General features: G+C 37.1%; 1 protein-coding gene across 6 annotated transcripts in view; it reads left to right on the top strand.

Annotated features, from left to right (window-relative positions):
• Positions 1 to 5,071: 5,071 nt before the first annotated feature.
• shisa6 (shisa family member 6) overlaps positions 5,072 to 17,048 on the top strand; it is a 102,080-nt gene continuing 90,103 nt past the window's right edge. For 5 of the 6 annotated variants that reach the window (XM_055175937.2, XM_055175934.2, XM_055175933.2 and 2 more), the window contains exons 1-3: positions 5,072 to 5,444; positions 5,803 to 6,624; positions 8,755 to 8,915. In XM_055175937.2, the coding sequence (XP_055031912.1) occupies positions 6,083 to 6,624; positions 8,755 to 8,915 (703 nt within the window). In that variant the 5' untranslated portion in view covers positions 5,072 to 5,444; positions 5,803 to 6,082. The remainder of the gene's footprint in view (positions 5,445 to 5,802; positions 6,625 to 8,754; positions 8,916 to 17,048) is intronic. The other variant, XM_055175935.2, reaches the window with a different exon arrangement.

Raw genomic sequence — 17,048 nt, 5'->3', positions numbered from 1 at the left:
CTGTTATAATAATAAACTGAAGTAAATAGAAACCAGTTAGAGGCCCGAAAAATGTGTATGATTTGCTGGGGTTTTCCTTTAATAACTTTTAGCCCTGCAATTAACCCAAATGTTAAGTCACTCAGGCAAGATACAAAGCTAAAAATTATGTGCACAGCTGAGGCCAAGTTGCCTTGACAACACCTGTGACTAAGAAAGATCTCACTTGACTGTTAGAGGAGATTAAAGAAAGTATATTTGTAATGGCTTGGTGGTCACACAGGAACCATACAGTATATACGTAACATGTGATAGATCTGTGTTGTGCATAGATGTCTGTTGCATATAATGTATATTATGCAACATATAATGCAGTAAGATGTTTCCTTGCTGGCATATGCTGAGAACAGCTAGTCTATTACTTCATTTTACATACCTATATATCTACATCTGTGAACTAATAGTAAGTAAGTAAGTAAAGTAAAGGCAAGCTTTGTTTGAGGATGTTTTCTTTTAGCTTAAACAGATGTGACTGACTCATTATGAGCGTCTCATTATAAAAAAGGGATTTTGGGATATATGGAAAAAGCTAATTTACTTTCATCTAATATGCTACAAAGGGACATCATAAATCCTTTCCATTATATTATAAATTCATGATGAATATCAGGTGACAGTGTGCCGATTATTTTTCCCATTTTATTACATTTTTAATCATACTGCCGAAAACTCCAGAATTTCTCAATCTATCATAGTCCCATGAGTGACAAATGAAACAATGGAGAGAGATTAATAATATTACAACCTTGACACTTGTCACATCAACGGTTTTGCGAAAATATGCTTAAAGTACATGAATAGACTGCAAATGTCAACAAATATCTTACTGTTTTTTCTTACTGTACTGTACATTACAGTATAGACTCTAATTGTGCGTTTCCATTGCGTGGTACATAGCAGCTCGGTACAATTCAGCTCACTTTACTTTGGCTCGGTTTGCTGTTAGTATCGCTTCAAAGTGGGTGGGATTATAAATTTATCGTTACAGTTGCGACACCTCTACTGCTGGGACATCATCGTAAATGCAACAGAAAAAAATGCACAACACAGAAGCAATGGAGCATATCGATGGAACAGTGTTCTTTATTCTCGTCAGAGAGTTTGGGAACTTGTACAGTACAACAAAGAGCTGATGACAGCATAATTTGGTTTACTCGATGGCACACTATAAACTAATCTTGCATTTAAAGTGAAAAACATTAACCAAGGTGTTACTAAAAATGTACCAGGTACTGGTTACTGTAAACAGTGCCAAAGTACTTTTATTGAAATCGCGTCACTCCACAGCCATATTTGTAAGAAACAAGATCTGTCGATTCTGCACATGCGAAGTCCACCTTCCAGAGTATCCTGATTGATGATTGGCTCTTTTTACCGGGAGGCGGGACTAGAGTGGCCATTCTGACCGTTGTGATCCCCCCATTCATATCTACACCATGTCGCATCTTGTTAATATTAAATATCTTTGACAGTGCTATGCAGTGAAAAGGTGCCATAAAAAGTTATTTTCGACCCAGTGTTGGGTCAGAAAGGGACAAATCCAGCAGTTGGGTTAAATAACCCAGAACATGTTTATAATTGACCCAACAATTGATTAAAACAACCCAGCATTTTTGGTTGAAATAACCCAGCATATATTAAATTAAAACTTAATGAGTTAGGTTTGTCGCTTTTAACCCACAATGGGTTAAAAATAAAAAAATGTGTATTCACAGCAAAATCACCAGTGTTGGTCCATACTCGGATCTGTGCACTGCAAAAAATTATACTTTCTTACTTTTTTATTTTTGTCTTGTTTTCAGTAGAAATTTTAAAAACTTGTTAAATAATGATTTAAATCAAGATGTATGTTCTTGATGAGCAAAATGACCTAAGAAAATAAGTCTAGTTTTTAGACAAAAAATTTGTGTTTAAAACAAGGAAAAATATCTGACAATGACTGAGAATTTTTTTCTTGAATTAAGTGTTTGAGAAAAAAGTAAACTTATTTTTTTTATTCTTGTTTTAAGCACAAATTCAATTAAATTGTACATTGTTTGTCTAAAAACTAGACTTATTTTCTTCTTGCTCATCAAGAACATACATCTTGATTTAAGAATTTTAAGATATTTATATTGAAAACAAGACAAAAATACTAAGTAAGAAAGTGTTAATGAATTACTGTAACACTTGTTAGTTCAACATTTAACTCTTACAGGGATTAACCAAATATCTCAGAAATGTTAATCCAACTCTTCAGAGAGTAAAACAACACCACATTAGATTTAAATAACCTAATTTGATATCTAGAAATGTTAATCTACACTTTAAAATGGCTGGGTTATTTTTGACCCATAATGAGTAAATATTGGACATAACACATACTGGGTTAAAAATTACCCCATGCTGGGTTAAAAATGACTCAATGTTGGGTTGTTGTTATCCAACTGGGGTAACCATAATAACCCAGCAGTTGGATTAAAACCAACAATTTTAACCCAGCGGTATCCAATATTTACCCAACATGGCTTAATAATAACCCAGCCATTTTTAGAGTGTATCAAACAACAAATAGTTCAGATAAAACACACCAACACACACATAAAGTAGTCCCACAAAACATGCAGTTTTCAAAGCTTAAACCTTATTTTAAAGCAGAACCTGACACATCTCACGTTATGATTTCTCGGTTCATGCCCCAGCACAAGAAATATTGTTTTAAATTTTTGACAAAGCACTTTTGCTTTCAAAGACACATGCAGAAACAGAGGGGGACAGTTCACTTTAAAGTGCTCCTTGAACACACACTCATGCTGGAAATTTGGAAGCCGTGTTTTCAAAAGAAATTGGGTCATGGTAATGACAGAAAGACGTAAAACATTAAAAGGACTGCAACCCTTCAGGAGAAATGCATCAAGACATGACCCCTGGATTATTGATTTTTGTCTGCTGCTGTAATGGCAAAGTCTTATAGTGTGGAAATATTTGATGAGGTTCTGATAGAAGAAACACATGTCTCTACACTGTCAAAAATATAGGTACAAAGCTGTCACTGGGGCAGTACGCTTTAAAAAAGGCCATATTATGTGCCATTTAGGTACCAATATGTATCTTTGAACTGCCAATATGTACATTTAAAGTATTAAGTACTCTTTTGGAACAAATGTGCACCTTTTCGAAAGGGTACTGTCCCAGTGACAACTTTTGTACCTTTATTTCTGAGAGTGTGTAGTTCACTATGAAAATGGATGCATACATTTTGATACAGACATTATTAAAACGTTTTAATCTGGAATTTGATCTGGAAATTTTACAAGTTTGCTAATTCGTATGAAGTCATTAATAGTGCGATTAACATAAAAACAGTAACAAAACCCCGCTCATAACCCCAACTTCACAGGGGCAAAGACAAATCGTACAAAAATGTACAACTGTGGTCGTATGAGTTAATAAGAATTAGCCACCTCGTAAAAACGTACAAATTACTCTCTTTAAGCCATCTATATTCCTTTATAATTAGTCGCTTGAGGTGCCTTTACATTTTTAACCCTGTGATTAATGTCATGATTGAACTCAATTAATTTGATATTATGAACAACTACTGGCCTAAGTTCACAAACAGTTAAAGTAATACAGATACAACATCTGTGCCAAGGTTTCAATTGGGTGGACAGTCGTATTTCTCCTCTGTACTCCAACAAATTTTCATTCTCCCCTGTTTGTGGCTTTTGATGTTTCTTTATTTCAATATCAAGCAATAACACAGTCAGATGCCGAGCAAAGAGCCAACAGCCATTAAATCCCTATTTTACAAAGTCTGTAGTTATTGTTATCAAAGCCTCCGTGTGAAATGATGTCCGCAGTTGTTTTGATATAAAAATTCCCAGTGCTGCTTTGATGCCTGCAAAAGGAAACAAATGTTGTTTATGGATATATTCCACTTATGATGCAATATCATTTTTCACTTTTGCGTTTCATTTTCCCATTCACGTGTTCATTTTCTTTTTTTTAATATAGTTTACATCCCAGAGCATGCTACTTGTAATGTGAATGCAATCCACTTCTTAAAGCTCAATATATCTTGTAAAGTCCAAGGGAAAACTTCACAAGAACTGTTTAAATATTTCATTAGAGAAACTATGGATGGCATTGTAAAAAAGGAAAAAAAGGACAGAAAAAAATAGAGCAACTATGAAGCTGTAACTTAGCAACTGCTTCCAGGCTTCATAATCAGATGATTGTGTAGGATGTTCAAGAACTTAAAAAATATTCACAAAATGACAAATATTTTACTTTCCTAATGTTATCCCTGTTTCTGGAAACTGATGAACAACATGCTTTTTCTAATTCCTGCTTTGCTTAGTCATAAATTGCACACTAGAATAAATGAACTGGTAAATGAGAAACACAACGTCGAAGCTCTTATAAATATCAAGTTATGCAATAGATTTCAACATCCATTTAAACAATTTCAAACATAACATAGCCAGCTAACATTACCTAACGGAAAAGCAAATACAAAGACGCCTAGTAGCATTACCTTGGTTTATTGAATGATGATGTCATTATGAAGCTATAATTATTACAGTGTAGTGTACATGCATGCCATTATAGAAAAGCAGTTATCTTAAAGAGAAAGACTGTGTCCCTCAAGCTGTATGTAGATGATATTAACTGTTTCAGTTCACCATAATAGTAAAGGTATTTAAGGGAGACATGAAATGGTTCAAGGTATGAGTAACAGCAAAGTGCACAGCGTACTGAAACCTTCAGTGGGCGATTCAATGCGGTATGAATAAAGGCTGAAGGGGTGGAGGGTCTACATGGTTGACATGCATGGCAAGTTATATCTCCTTATTTCTTTGTTGGAGACAACTTGTAACATAACAACCTTAAATGCTTTAAGTGATTTCCTATGACAGCTGGTTTTGATTACTTACAAAAAGTCTGCAGAAACTGAAATCAATGAGAGAGAGAGAGAGAGAGAGAGAGAGAGAGAGAGAGAGAGAGAGAGAGAGAGAGAGAGAGAGAGAGAGAGGGGATGATGCGGAGATAGGAAAAGAGTGTAGCTGCTTTTATTGGTAATCTATTCAGTGCTGTTTGCGGATTTGGTTCGGTTTTTTCGCACAATGGATGAGATCTGAATATGTGTAAATCAAATCCATGCTATCATATATTCCCTCAAAAAGCTTTTGAAACAATACAAATCTATGTTTAAATACACACACGTGAGATAATGAATAGGTGTGGTACTGTGGGTAAGAAGATGTATGAATCGGAGCTGCACATAGACGGACTGTGACGCCAGCGTTTGATGCAAGACCCAAAGACGGTAGGCGGACCGTTCAGATGGGTTTGTTTCGGGATGGGATTCCGACTGTCAGTTCACTTCACCTTGGCACATCCAACATACCGTTAAAGTAAAGGTAAGTGCTGATTAAACCCGACTGTAATTAAATAAAAAAAAATATAGGCTACAAACGTGCATATATCCTAAATATATGACTTATTTATATAATATTCAACTGCAACACAAAATGGGTTTAAATGCATTGAGATGCGTTTCTCACGTGTTATTTAATTGTGTGGGTGACTTGTTTATCTGTGAAAGCAACGAATTTACATGCAACTCTGCATATTTGAGATATAGCTTATTATATATTTATTTAGTGTTTGTAAATAAAATGCAATTGTTGGTTAAACAGAAAATTGGTTAAACTTATTATGCAATACATACTCTTGAAACGTTTTATTAATAATGAAGTTCTCCACTTCTACCCATAGCAAAATGGAAATGCAAAGGCTCGTTTGACGGCAGTTCATCGGAAATCCCAACAGTGCCGTCCGAGTGAGTCAAAGTAGAGCTAGTGAAGCATCTGTCGTACACAAACACGATGGGGTCACAACGGCGATAATTTCAGTTAAATGAATGTCGCTTTTCATCATTAACTCCACAACAACCTCATCATCGGCGATGCGGGGAACAGCTGACCTCAGAACAGCAGAGACCTTATAAGATTGAAATCACCGAGAGCTGTCCAGGGTCCTGACGACGCGCCGAGCCATGGGTATACAACACTTTCTGCTGCTGTTGATTTATTTGGACCCGCTGAACGTGTTTTGTACCCTGACCGCCAAACGAACGAAACCAGCGCCTAAACGGCCCCAGAAGCCGAAGGAATTGAACAGCACCACGGTCGCACCCTCGGCATCCACGCAGCGGATCACGCAGGTCCGTCCGTCGCACACCCACGAGACCTGCTTGGGTTACTACGACGTGAGCGGACAGTTTGATAAGGAGTTCGAGTGCAATAACACCGACCATCGCTACTGTTGCGGGTCGTGTTACTTGCGTTTCTGTTGCCAGTTTAAAGGCAACCGGTTAGAGCAGAGAACATGCAAAAATTACCACAAACCGGACTGGGTGAAAACTGTGCCACCGTCTCCTATTCCAACAGGTGATACTTACGATCCGAGTATGGACCAAACCAACACCGCGGTCTATATTACCTGCGGTATTATTGCTTTTATTATAGTTCTTGGGGTGTCAACAAAAGTCGCGTATGACAAAGCAACTCAACCGCCTCAGGAAATGAATATTCACAGGTAAGCACTGACAACCATACATTGTCGATTTACACATACACTATTACAATTAAAGTGATAAGCCATAAAACATTTTTGGTTCTTGAAAGAACATTTGAATAACTATTTCTGTTAAAAAGTCCATAAAGAAATGGTTCTTAACTCAATAGTTCCTTGGGGAACCAAAAAATGGCTCTTCTTGGCATCTCTGTGAACACCTTTATTAATAGGTGTGCATACGGTTTAACTCAAAGAGACTTACAGTGCATTCAGTCAAATTTTTTTTATTACTATTCAATTCAATTTAATTTTATTTATATAGCGCTTTTCACAATTTGGTAATTGTATCAAAGCAGCTTTACATTAATAGAAGCAGTGAAAAGCACAGAAAATCGACAGATAGCACAACATAATACACGATAGCACAAGCAGCTAAATTTCCTGCGGCTATGAATCAACATTTTAAGCGTGCGTATTACTAATGTAACGTATAGAAGAGGGTACTAATTTAAGCCCAAGAAGGCTGCCTCCCCGGGTTGAAAAACCCCCTAGTAGAAAAAAACCTCAGACTTTTTAGCTGGGGAAGTAAAAAAAGTCCTAGGAGGGAAAAACCCTTGTATATATATATATATTGAAACTGATAAGGAGATTAAGCGGAGATTAAGCGGGTTCTGCCGTTGGTCAGGCATCAGCTGGGCATCACGTTGAAGAACAGCCAGTAGATCAGATGTGTGCCGACTTTCGCATTTACCGGAACTGGGTCTGTTTGTCTCATTGACAGGGAGAGAGAAACAAAATCTTATTAGCGTAGGGGCCAAGTATGTATGTGTGTTCCCTGGGGTTGAACTCACAACCTTTGTGTTGCGAACACAATGCTTTACCAAATGAAGATTCCACAAAACAAATTCAGTAATTCCTGTAATTCGTCTTTAAAACAAAAGTTCACAGTTTTTGCTTAATATTCTAAGGTGTCTTTAAGATTTTGCAGTTTCTTTGTAAAATAACTGAGCTTTGAATATGTTGTGATTGCTATAGTCAATCATATGAGATCAATGGTTTAAACTTTGTAGAAGTTTTAAGCACCGATCCCAATGATTGATAACACCAGCTGCAATATCTGCAGCTCTTCTGTTTCGCCTGTGGCCCATATGGAATATTAAACGTGGTTACTGTGGGTTGTAATCAAAATCCCGAGCAGAATTTTAATATGCACCAGTAGCACGAGTGCAGTGCAAACATCCCTCACTTTTGTATTTGGGTGAAAGGCTTTATGGTTCATTACAGATGCTTTAATTTTCCCCTTCATTTGATGTGCACAACAAGCGCAGATTTCATAACACTGTCCTGTCTGGACACAATATCACACATACATCATTTGTACCGAGATGATCTTAAAAATTGTCCAGCTGTGATGCTGTGGGGGTTCTGTGTTTTAATAACCACAAGAGTTTATTGCACTGCACACCTAAGCCCAACAATTCATTCTGCATTCCTCTCACCTCCCAGTCTTCATACAATATCTGGGAGGTACTCAGACCTTTAGCCTTTTATTATGGACAGCAAACTGTCTGCTCTTTTCCTTTCACTATGTGCATTTAAATGTAATATTATTTACCTAAGCTTCTTGTAAAAGCATTTGTTTGCTACAACTGGTTGGCATGTTTTATAGTCTACACTAGATAAACACCAGCAAGCAAACTAACAGACTGAAATGCGTGTAATAGGAAACTGTGATCTTTTTTTTGTCAATTCGGATACTGCAGGGTAATGAATGCAAAAATAATTCAATTTCTCTGGTAACCATAAACACGTACAGAGCTAACAGTAACCACAGGCTTTCATAACACATAGTTCCTGAATTTTGATTCTCTGCCTACATATTCCAGGTGTAACTTTGGGAACATTGAAATGAGTTTTACTCTTGATTGAACATTCATTTATAGATGTTTATTCTTTTTACAAATCCAGTCGAAGATGAGGTGAGTGGTTGGAATAAACTGTGTTGTTGTTGCCTGTGCATACTGAATAGCTCTAGTACAGTGTTCCTGTTACTCACCTGGTTTGGTGTTTGCAACATCAAGGTTATGAGTTCGATTCCTATATATGAAGTGTACCCCGAAGTAAAATGTACTTCTCATATTCTCTCCACAGAGCCCTAGCAGATATTCTCAGACAGCAAGGACCAATTCCTATATCGCAGTATGACTGTGAAAACTTTGCGGCGATGAACAGCTCATCCAAAGACAACACGCCACAACGCACAGGTTCCAAAAACCACTACACCCCTGTTCACAGCTCAAAATCCAATCACGGTAGGTAACCTGATAGTATTCAGATTTCTTTTCACGGTGTTGTTACTGTAAAGTTTATCTTGATAAATAAGCCAAACTAAATTGGTAAGCTTACTTGGAGTATGTCATGCAAGGTAGCTTGTGTTTATGCGTGTAAGACTTGTGTTGTTGCTCTGTCACTGTGTGATTTACCAGGTTAACACTTGGTAATCATCTGACTTTTACATGCCACATTTAAATAGGAGTCAATTACGGTTAAGCCATAAAGATTCTCCTCCCCCTCTCAGCTGGGTCGGAAATTGAAGGCTGCGCTGAATTTCATTATATTCAAGGTCAGGAAGGACTTCGGAGCATTGTTGAGCGCTCTCATGAGTTACGATCAAGACGGTTTTGATTTAAGGGTGAAAAATGTAACTCATATGGTGACAGCATCAAACTGAAGGTCTAAAAATGAAGCATGGGAGACGTATTGACACATATTGCTTTAAAAGGTCTAAAGCTCTTAAATCTTTAAAAACCTTCACATGATATTAATGATGAGATTTCTTTAATAGACATTAGACAGCATTTTTCTATAGTGGCCTTATAGTGCACAACCCTGTATCACGAACTTATGTAGCTATAGTCACGTAAATTTGTGAGTCTTTTCCGTGACACTGACACGTTTTTCCGCCTTTTTGCGTGAACATGTCACGTATTTCTGTTTTTGTGCCATTGTGCTATTTTCAAACCATTTACGCTTCGGTTTAGGGTTAAATTCGGTGTTTGCATTAGGATGTAACTTTAAGGATTGGTTTATACCTTTTTTCATGATTTATTTTTTATGATTTATTTTATGATTTTTAAACCATTGTCGCCTGGCATTAGGGTTGGGTTTGCGTAAGGATGTCATTTTATGTAAATCTAATCCTAAACCAAAGCGGCAATGGTAAGAAAATAGGACAAAATAATTGAGTAACAAACACGTGACAGTGACACGGAAAAGACTCACAAATTTATCTAACTATAGGCACGTAATTTCATGATACTGGGTTGCATGATCGCATGATCCTGACACTTGACTACTGACCTGAGACAGGGATGGTATAGTTGAGCTCTTAAAATTGGCAGCTATCCAGCAAGCCCAAGAACCATGTCCGCCTGTCCATTTCCAATTGCCATTGTATGTTTTTGTCCTATTCCCTGTCAATGTATTTAAAGCTACACGTTCAAGCCTGTCGTGTGATATGTGGGCTGGATGACTTAGTGTTGTCAGCCATCACAGAGACAAAGTACATCTTATTCTCAAAGAGCGGAGCTAATATTTTCACCAGAGACCCACGGTCCTGTGGGTCAAGGCTGAGACACAGTGACAGCCTCTGCAGAAGCGTGTGCAATTGGCATACAAATTGGTGTGCTATGTACTGATAACATCTACCGAACCAACTCAAGGCGCAAACACATATTCACATGACTAGCTGCACACGGGAGCTTACTGTTTCAGGATGGAGGGAAAGATATTGGTGTAGAATGATATTTTTGGTTGTAAATAATAAATTACTGTTTTTTACAGTCTGAATGAGAACAATAAGTGGTGCTTTTGTATTAGGAAACCTAACTGGACTTCTGCTTACAAGAATGGCAGCCATAGACTCCATATTCAATTTGACATCAATGTCTTAAATCCTTAAGACGGGCTCACACTACAGAATTTTTTAAATCCCGGCCGATTATGAAACTGGTTGGAGCAAACACATTAAGTGGTTGTGCACACCAAAACTTTTAAACGCGGCTGAAAACGCCTAGACAACGCAGAATGCCAGCTGTTTTTCAGCTGAGTTCCAGCTTTCTTCAGCTAAGCGCTTTGGTAGCTCTGATACGTCAGCTGTGAGACGGTTGGTTGCTGTGTACTTGTCCCGCCCCTCCTCCACTGTGATTGGACAGCCACGTGAGAACTGACATTGACGAGCAGAGCTTTTCATACAAAGTTGAAAATTTCAAAACTCTCAGCGCTGCACGCGGAAAAACCACCGGGCGCCGGTTTTCAGCGCGGAAGAAAACCGCTAGCTGCTGGCTTATTTGAAAAACGCTGAGCTTCCATTGAAAACAATTTTTGGTGTGCACAATCCCTAAGGAGAATCTTGACGGTTATTCTTCTCTTAAATCTTAAACATGCTCACACTATAAGATTTTAAAATCATGGCGCATCACACACTTCAGGATCTTATTAAGATTATTGTGCCAGAGAGAGTGCTTTATGTCACCTGACGGGGGATCAGATGTAAATTTAAAGATATTGTGACACATTTATTATTATTTTTAATGTTTACATTCACTAGCTAGTGCACTAGCAGCTTTCTACACTCACCAGGGGCCTCATTTATAAAATGCTGCGTAAAAAACATCCTACATTTGATCTTACGATCATTTATCAAAAATGCGCACATGTGATTCATAAACCGAACGCACGCACACAGAAAACGCGCGTACCCCTTTCAAATCTATAAATCGCAAATGAATTTGTGCGCGCAGCCGAGCAGTTTCAGATCTCCACCTTTAAACAATGCCTAATTAATGTCATAGACATATAAAAGAGCGCTTGCCAATGTTTAAACCCAATTTCAAACAGCAAAAATGGTTGCAAAAGTGCGTACGTCTGCTCAGACCCTGACATGGCGCTAAGCACTATTCTACGTCAAAGACAGTTTTTATAAATATGAACTTTGCCATTGTTTTTATGCGTACACACATTTTACAATCAAATCTGTGCGTATGCACACTTTATAAATGATGCTCCTGGTGTGCTTAAAATCAGCTCTTGTTTTCGAGGCAACGATGATGATATGTTTTCAATGATGGTTGTGTTGTGTGCACTTCAACAAGCAGTTTCTCTTTCTCCACTGTCTACCGGGCCTGTACAGCAGCTTTTTTCACGGTTGCTATTCCAAAAGATCTGTCACTCACTTCCCCCTCTCATTGGCTAAAAGTAACGAAGTAATGATCCTGATTTAAAATCCTAAATATTAAACATGTTTGATATGATCGGGGCTGCCCTGATTTGCTTTGCAAGCACTTTGGGATGTCACACATTACATGACAATATGAGGCGAACATAGGAACCAGGACACGACTTTCTCTCAGATTCTCTCTGACTCTTTGGAAGGGAAAATCTGGGTAAATTCGGGCCGATAATCCTGTAGCGTGTCTGTATGGACTTGAGATTGATTTCAATATTTGACATGGTCTTAGTCATTCAATGTTAAAGATATCAAAGTTATATATTTCACAGAATGTTCTTTACATTGTGCACAGTAGGAGACAGTGAACAGTAAATCACAAAATTACTTTAGCTGGGATTTCACAGGCAGGGTCACAATAAAGTAAATATTTTGAGGTAACAAATCACAATATTACATAATAGTGTAGACTAGGTACAGTTGAGACACTTTTTGCATTTAGATTTTTTTTAAACAAAAATAGATACTGAAAAGAAGTGAATTTCCACACAACATGCCACATAACATTTCATTAGCTTGTAGACTAAGGTATTATCAATCAATATTACCCATAAGCAGTTTATATTTTCCACAATTAGCTCATAAAAATAAGGTGCTTTTTGTCTCAACGTTGTCTCAATATGTGGTACAGTTGAGACTCACAAAAATGATTCATTGGATTAACTCAATAAATTTGTGGGCAGGATTTCCATCCAATATGAATGTGTACCCCTAACTCATAAAAAACTGCTTTACACAATACAAATATATTGAGTTAGTCCAACTCAGTTTAAGTAAATGGCAATACTCAATTAGTTGCTTCAACTCAATTTAGTGTAGTCTGAATAACTCAATGTAGTGTAGTCTGAATAACTCAATTCTGTTATTTTATATAAAGCGTTTTTATATCATACTAATTAGCATAAGCACATGTTAGCATGCTAATAATAATAACATATGATACTTTGGATGAGCATGTGAGAAGAGACTGATCTCCAAACAGGTATTAACACAGTTAGTGCTCATTGAGAGAAATACGTCACATCCACAACCTAACCACAAGCGACACTATTCTGCACGATGGTAACCAAACAATTTGAAAAAATATAACACAAACGCTTCTAAATCAATAAAATAAACGGACATTAAACACTATTAACCTTTTAAGCGTCACCCCACCCTATTGAGTTAAATTTACACTCTTGGAGCTTTCAAACAATATACAGTTTGTCATGATTAAATAAAAATTCGTTTGCAAACATTGAAGTAAATGTAGTCATCCTGCTGGTGGGACAGTGACATTTAGCAGAAAATAATTTTTTTGAGGCACACTCTCTTCAGAAATGAATCAATTACTCTCCCTACATAATTTATTTGATAAAACACTGTTGAAATGTCTATTCTGCAGGCTTAGACCTTTCCAACGATATATAGTTTGTAGTGATAGATTAAAATTTACATCAACAATATCAACGTATTCAGGACGGCGACGCTTAACAGTTTAAGTCTTTCTCTTTACCTAAAAATGCATAAAATAACACTTCATTAAAAAATTACTCTCCAAAAGCAGTTGCATGAAAAGCATGCTGGGAAATTCTTTTTCCAGAACCCAAACTCAAACTAATTGTGTTAACGCAATTAAAAAGAAATCAATAAATTATAGTACATATTCATTTTGTGTTAGACTAATTAAATATATATACATACTTATTGCTCTTAATGAGGTATTTAAAATTAATTGAACACAATTTTAATGTGTCATTTTTAAGAAGGGCTTGAATATTTTTTTTGAATATGGTACAGTTGAGACACCAATTTTTAATGATGTAAAGCTAACTAACCGTTCATTGGAAATATAATGAATAAAGACTAATAAAGAAAATAACATTTGGGCAACATGTTTGTTTATTCATCCATTGAAATTCATTCATTTTATTTTAATTAGCACTGGTTAAAATGTATAAAACAGGAATCAGATATTTCATTGCAACAGTACAAATGGAAGCATATTACAATAACAACACTAACAATAACAATAACAATGTCCAAATTAACAGTAAACAACGAACAAAGGACTGATTCGGGTGTCACTTTCACAATGATTTCATGTGGCGCGGGTACAGTACACCTCGCACATTTCTGTAGATTTTGCAATAACCATCCATTACACAATATCATGAAATATGCCAGTTTTTGGGGCACAGAATAACATTTGTGATGATACCAGTTTAACAGTCGCATAAGGACAAAAAGCTATTCATCGTGGAGTGTGCAATGCATGGTGAAGTGAACTTCTTACCTTAGAAAAAAAACTTTTGCCGATATCTTTGGATCAGAGATGCGTCTGTTGTTCAAATTTCTCATGATCAAAGAGGACACTGATACGCATGTGCACAGCAAAAATCTGTGCACGAAAGTTATTTAAGGTGTCTCAACTGTGCATATGTCTCAACTGTACCCAGTCTACCCTAAAGGCATGATCATCACAGATATTTGAGCTTCATTAATGAAAATGGTTAAGGTAGGTTTTATAATTTAGAAATTTAACAGCAAATAAAATTGAAGGGAAAGAATTTCATACTTGAAATGTGACCTCTGCATTTAACCCTTTCTCGTGAGTAGTGAACATGCACTGCAATTCATGAACACACACCCAGAGCAGCGCGCAACTATCACTGCAGTGCCTAAAGCCTGGGATACACTGCACAATTTTGGCTGTCCCTGATGAAATATTGCCATCGTGAAACATTTGTCACAATTTCTGTGATCGTGGCTCTTCATTGGTGGTACTATGTCGTACAGTGAGATAGGTTCAAAAAGCAAATTTTCCCGGTCTTGAGTCCAAAGATAGCCCACAATAGTTTGTCAGAAATTCAGCATGATCAATGCACAGTGCGTTTGCTGCTACAGGTACGTCCTGCGTACTGGTTTTTGTTTACCACTAGCGCATGGTAAAATGTGATAAGGTAATGATCCTATAGGAGTGAAAAAATCCTGCAGTGTATCCCGGGCTTAAGGAGCAAATGGGGGAAAGATGACTTGCTCAAGAGCATCTCAGTTGCAACCCGAAGGCTATGAGACTCAAACCAGCAACCTTCAGGTTACAAGCCAAACCCAGTCTAACCATTAGGCCATGACTGCCCTTAAATCATTTGATCTTTTGGCACATCAGCACTGAATAAACATTTGTATTCATATTCTGCTGCATGACTTTTTCTCATTACATTGCAGCTTTAATCTCTGAACCATTATTTTAGTATTATTTAAATATGCATTGTAAAAAATGCATCATGAAGTAAAAACAATGTGGTTTCATCAGTCCACAAAACATTTTGTCAATCCCGCTGTGAAGGGTCAATGTGCTATTTTTGAAATAAGCAGTGGCTTCCTTCGTGGTGTCCTGCTGTGGATACCCTGCTTGTTCAGTGTTTACGTATATTGTAGATTCATGAACAGAGATGTTAGCAAATTCAAATGATGCCTTTAAATCTTTGGCCGTCATTTTTATTCTTTGTTGTGCTCTTGGTGTCATTTTGACTGACGGAGTAGCAATGAAATGATATTGCAATGAAATTAGATAAAACATTAAAGGTGCATTGTGTAATTTTTAGAAGGATCTCTTGACAGAAATGCAAAATAATATACAAAATATTTCATAATGAACCGTTATGTTTTTATTACCTTAGAATGAGACGTTTTTATCTACATACACCGAGGGTCCCCTTACATGGAAGACGCCATTTTGTGCCCCCATGTTGCTACAGAAGCCCTTAACGGACAAAGTATTTTTACTAAGTTGTCTCCGACGATGGCATGTTTGTCCGGTGGCGGCTACCGTAGCTTCTCTATGTGTTTCAAAAGCGAGGGGTGAACAGTGGACTGAGACATTGGTTGCAATTCGCAGCCTCACCACTAGATGCCGCTAAAATGTACACACTGCACCTTTAAAACAGCTTTTCTGTGGTTTTGAATTTCTGAAGTTGTTCTTATGTAACTTAAATATTATTTGACATTAGACCAATTACATGCATTAAGCAAACTGCGAGTTGATTGGGGATTTAAAAAATGAACAAATAATAACGCATTCTTCCCAAAACAATGTTTATGTGTTGCAAAAAGGCAGTATAAAGATTGTATTTCTGTGTGCGTATTTGTTCAAATACGTATCACTCCAGGAGATCAGCATTGGATGCATTTGTCTGGGTTATTAAACTATGATGTAATTAGTTTAATTATTAAGTTAAATGCCAGTGGGCAATTTCATAATGATACAGCTCAACACAATTATTTATATGTATTGCATCAACATTTCTAGACTAGAAAATTAAGCCGGGCGTGCTATGAAATCTTCGTCAATGACTAAATTCCTCCCTTAAGTCTTACTTACATGTACATCTTCAAATGAGAATATCTGAACTGACCGCACTGGCATTTTATGCCTCAAGCACATGTCAAAGCACAGAAACACCAAGACTCCCATTAATGGTCTCTGCCTCAGAAGTCATTATCATTTAAAAAGCATCTCAAATTTTTATCCTCATGACAAGACCGAACCTGCTTTTAGGGATTTCCTTAGGAGGCCAATATAACAGTCTGTTCAATTCAGGTACATCGTCATGTAAGAGCACATCATAATGAATCCTCTGCACAACTTCTTACCTGTGCACAAGGTGCTTTTGGCTTCTCGGGGTTTTGACTGAAAGAAGTGTATTGTTTGGTTTAGTGGCTTTATTGCTTTCTATCCCCCCTGCCTCATGTTCATTTATTTGATTTTCAGAACTGTGTCTGATCTTGCTTTTACCTGTGCGCCGTGTCGGTATGAGTTGCCCTCTTTGTTGTTTTTCCAACTGTTCCTAGTGATCCAAAGCAAAAGGATTTTTTGAGGTTGGAATGAGCAAGCTCTCAGTATGAGAAACTGGCAGTCTGCAAAGCCTCAGTAAACAACATATTAACATAGCAATCCCCACAGCTCAACTTTTTCATTCTCTGGCCAGAGAGCTGTCAAAGCAGGGGTCCATGGGCAGATCTGTAAAGGCTAAATCATACTGATCCGTCGAACGCCAACAGACACTCTAAATATAGTTTGTTGTGTTTGGTGTTTGTTGCCATTTGTCAACGTATCTTGAAATATGTAGGAGATTCTTTACAATTATAAAAAATATACGCATATTTGTCAGAA

Source organism: Misgurnus anguillicaudatus, chromosome 4, assembly GCF_027580225.2.
Source record: "Misgurnus anguillicaudatus chromosome 4, ASM2758022v2, whole genome shotgun sequence".
Classification (NCBI taxonomy): Eukaryota; Metazoa; Chordata; class Actinopteri; order Cypriniformes; family Cobitidae; genus Misgurnus; species Misgurnus anguillicaudatus.
This window is presented reverse-complemented; position numbering and strand designations above follow the sequence as displayed.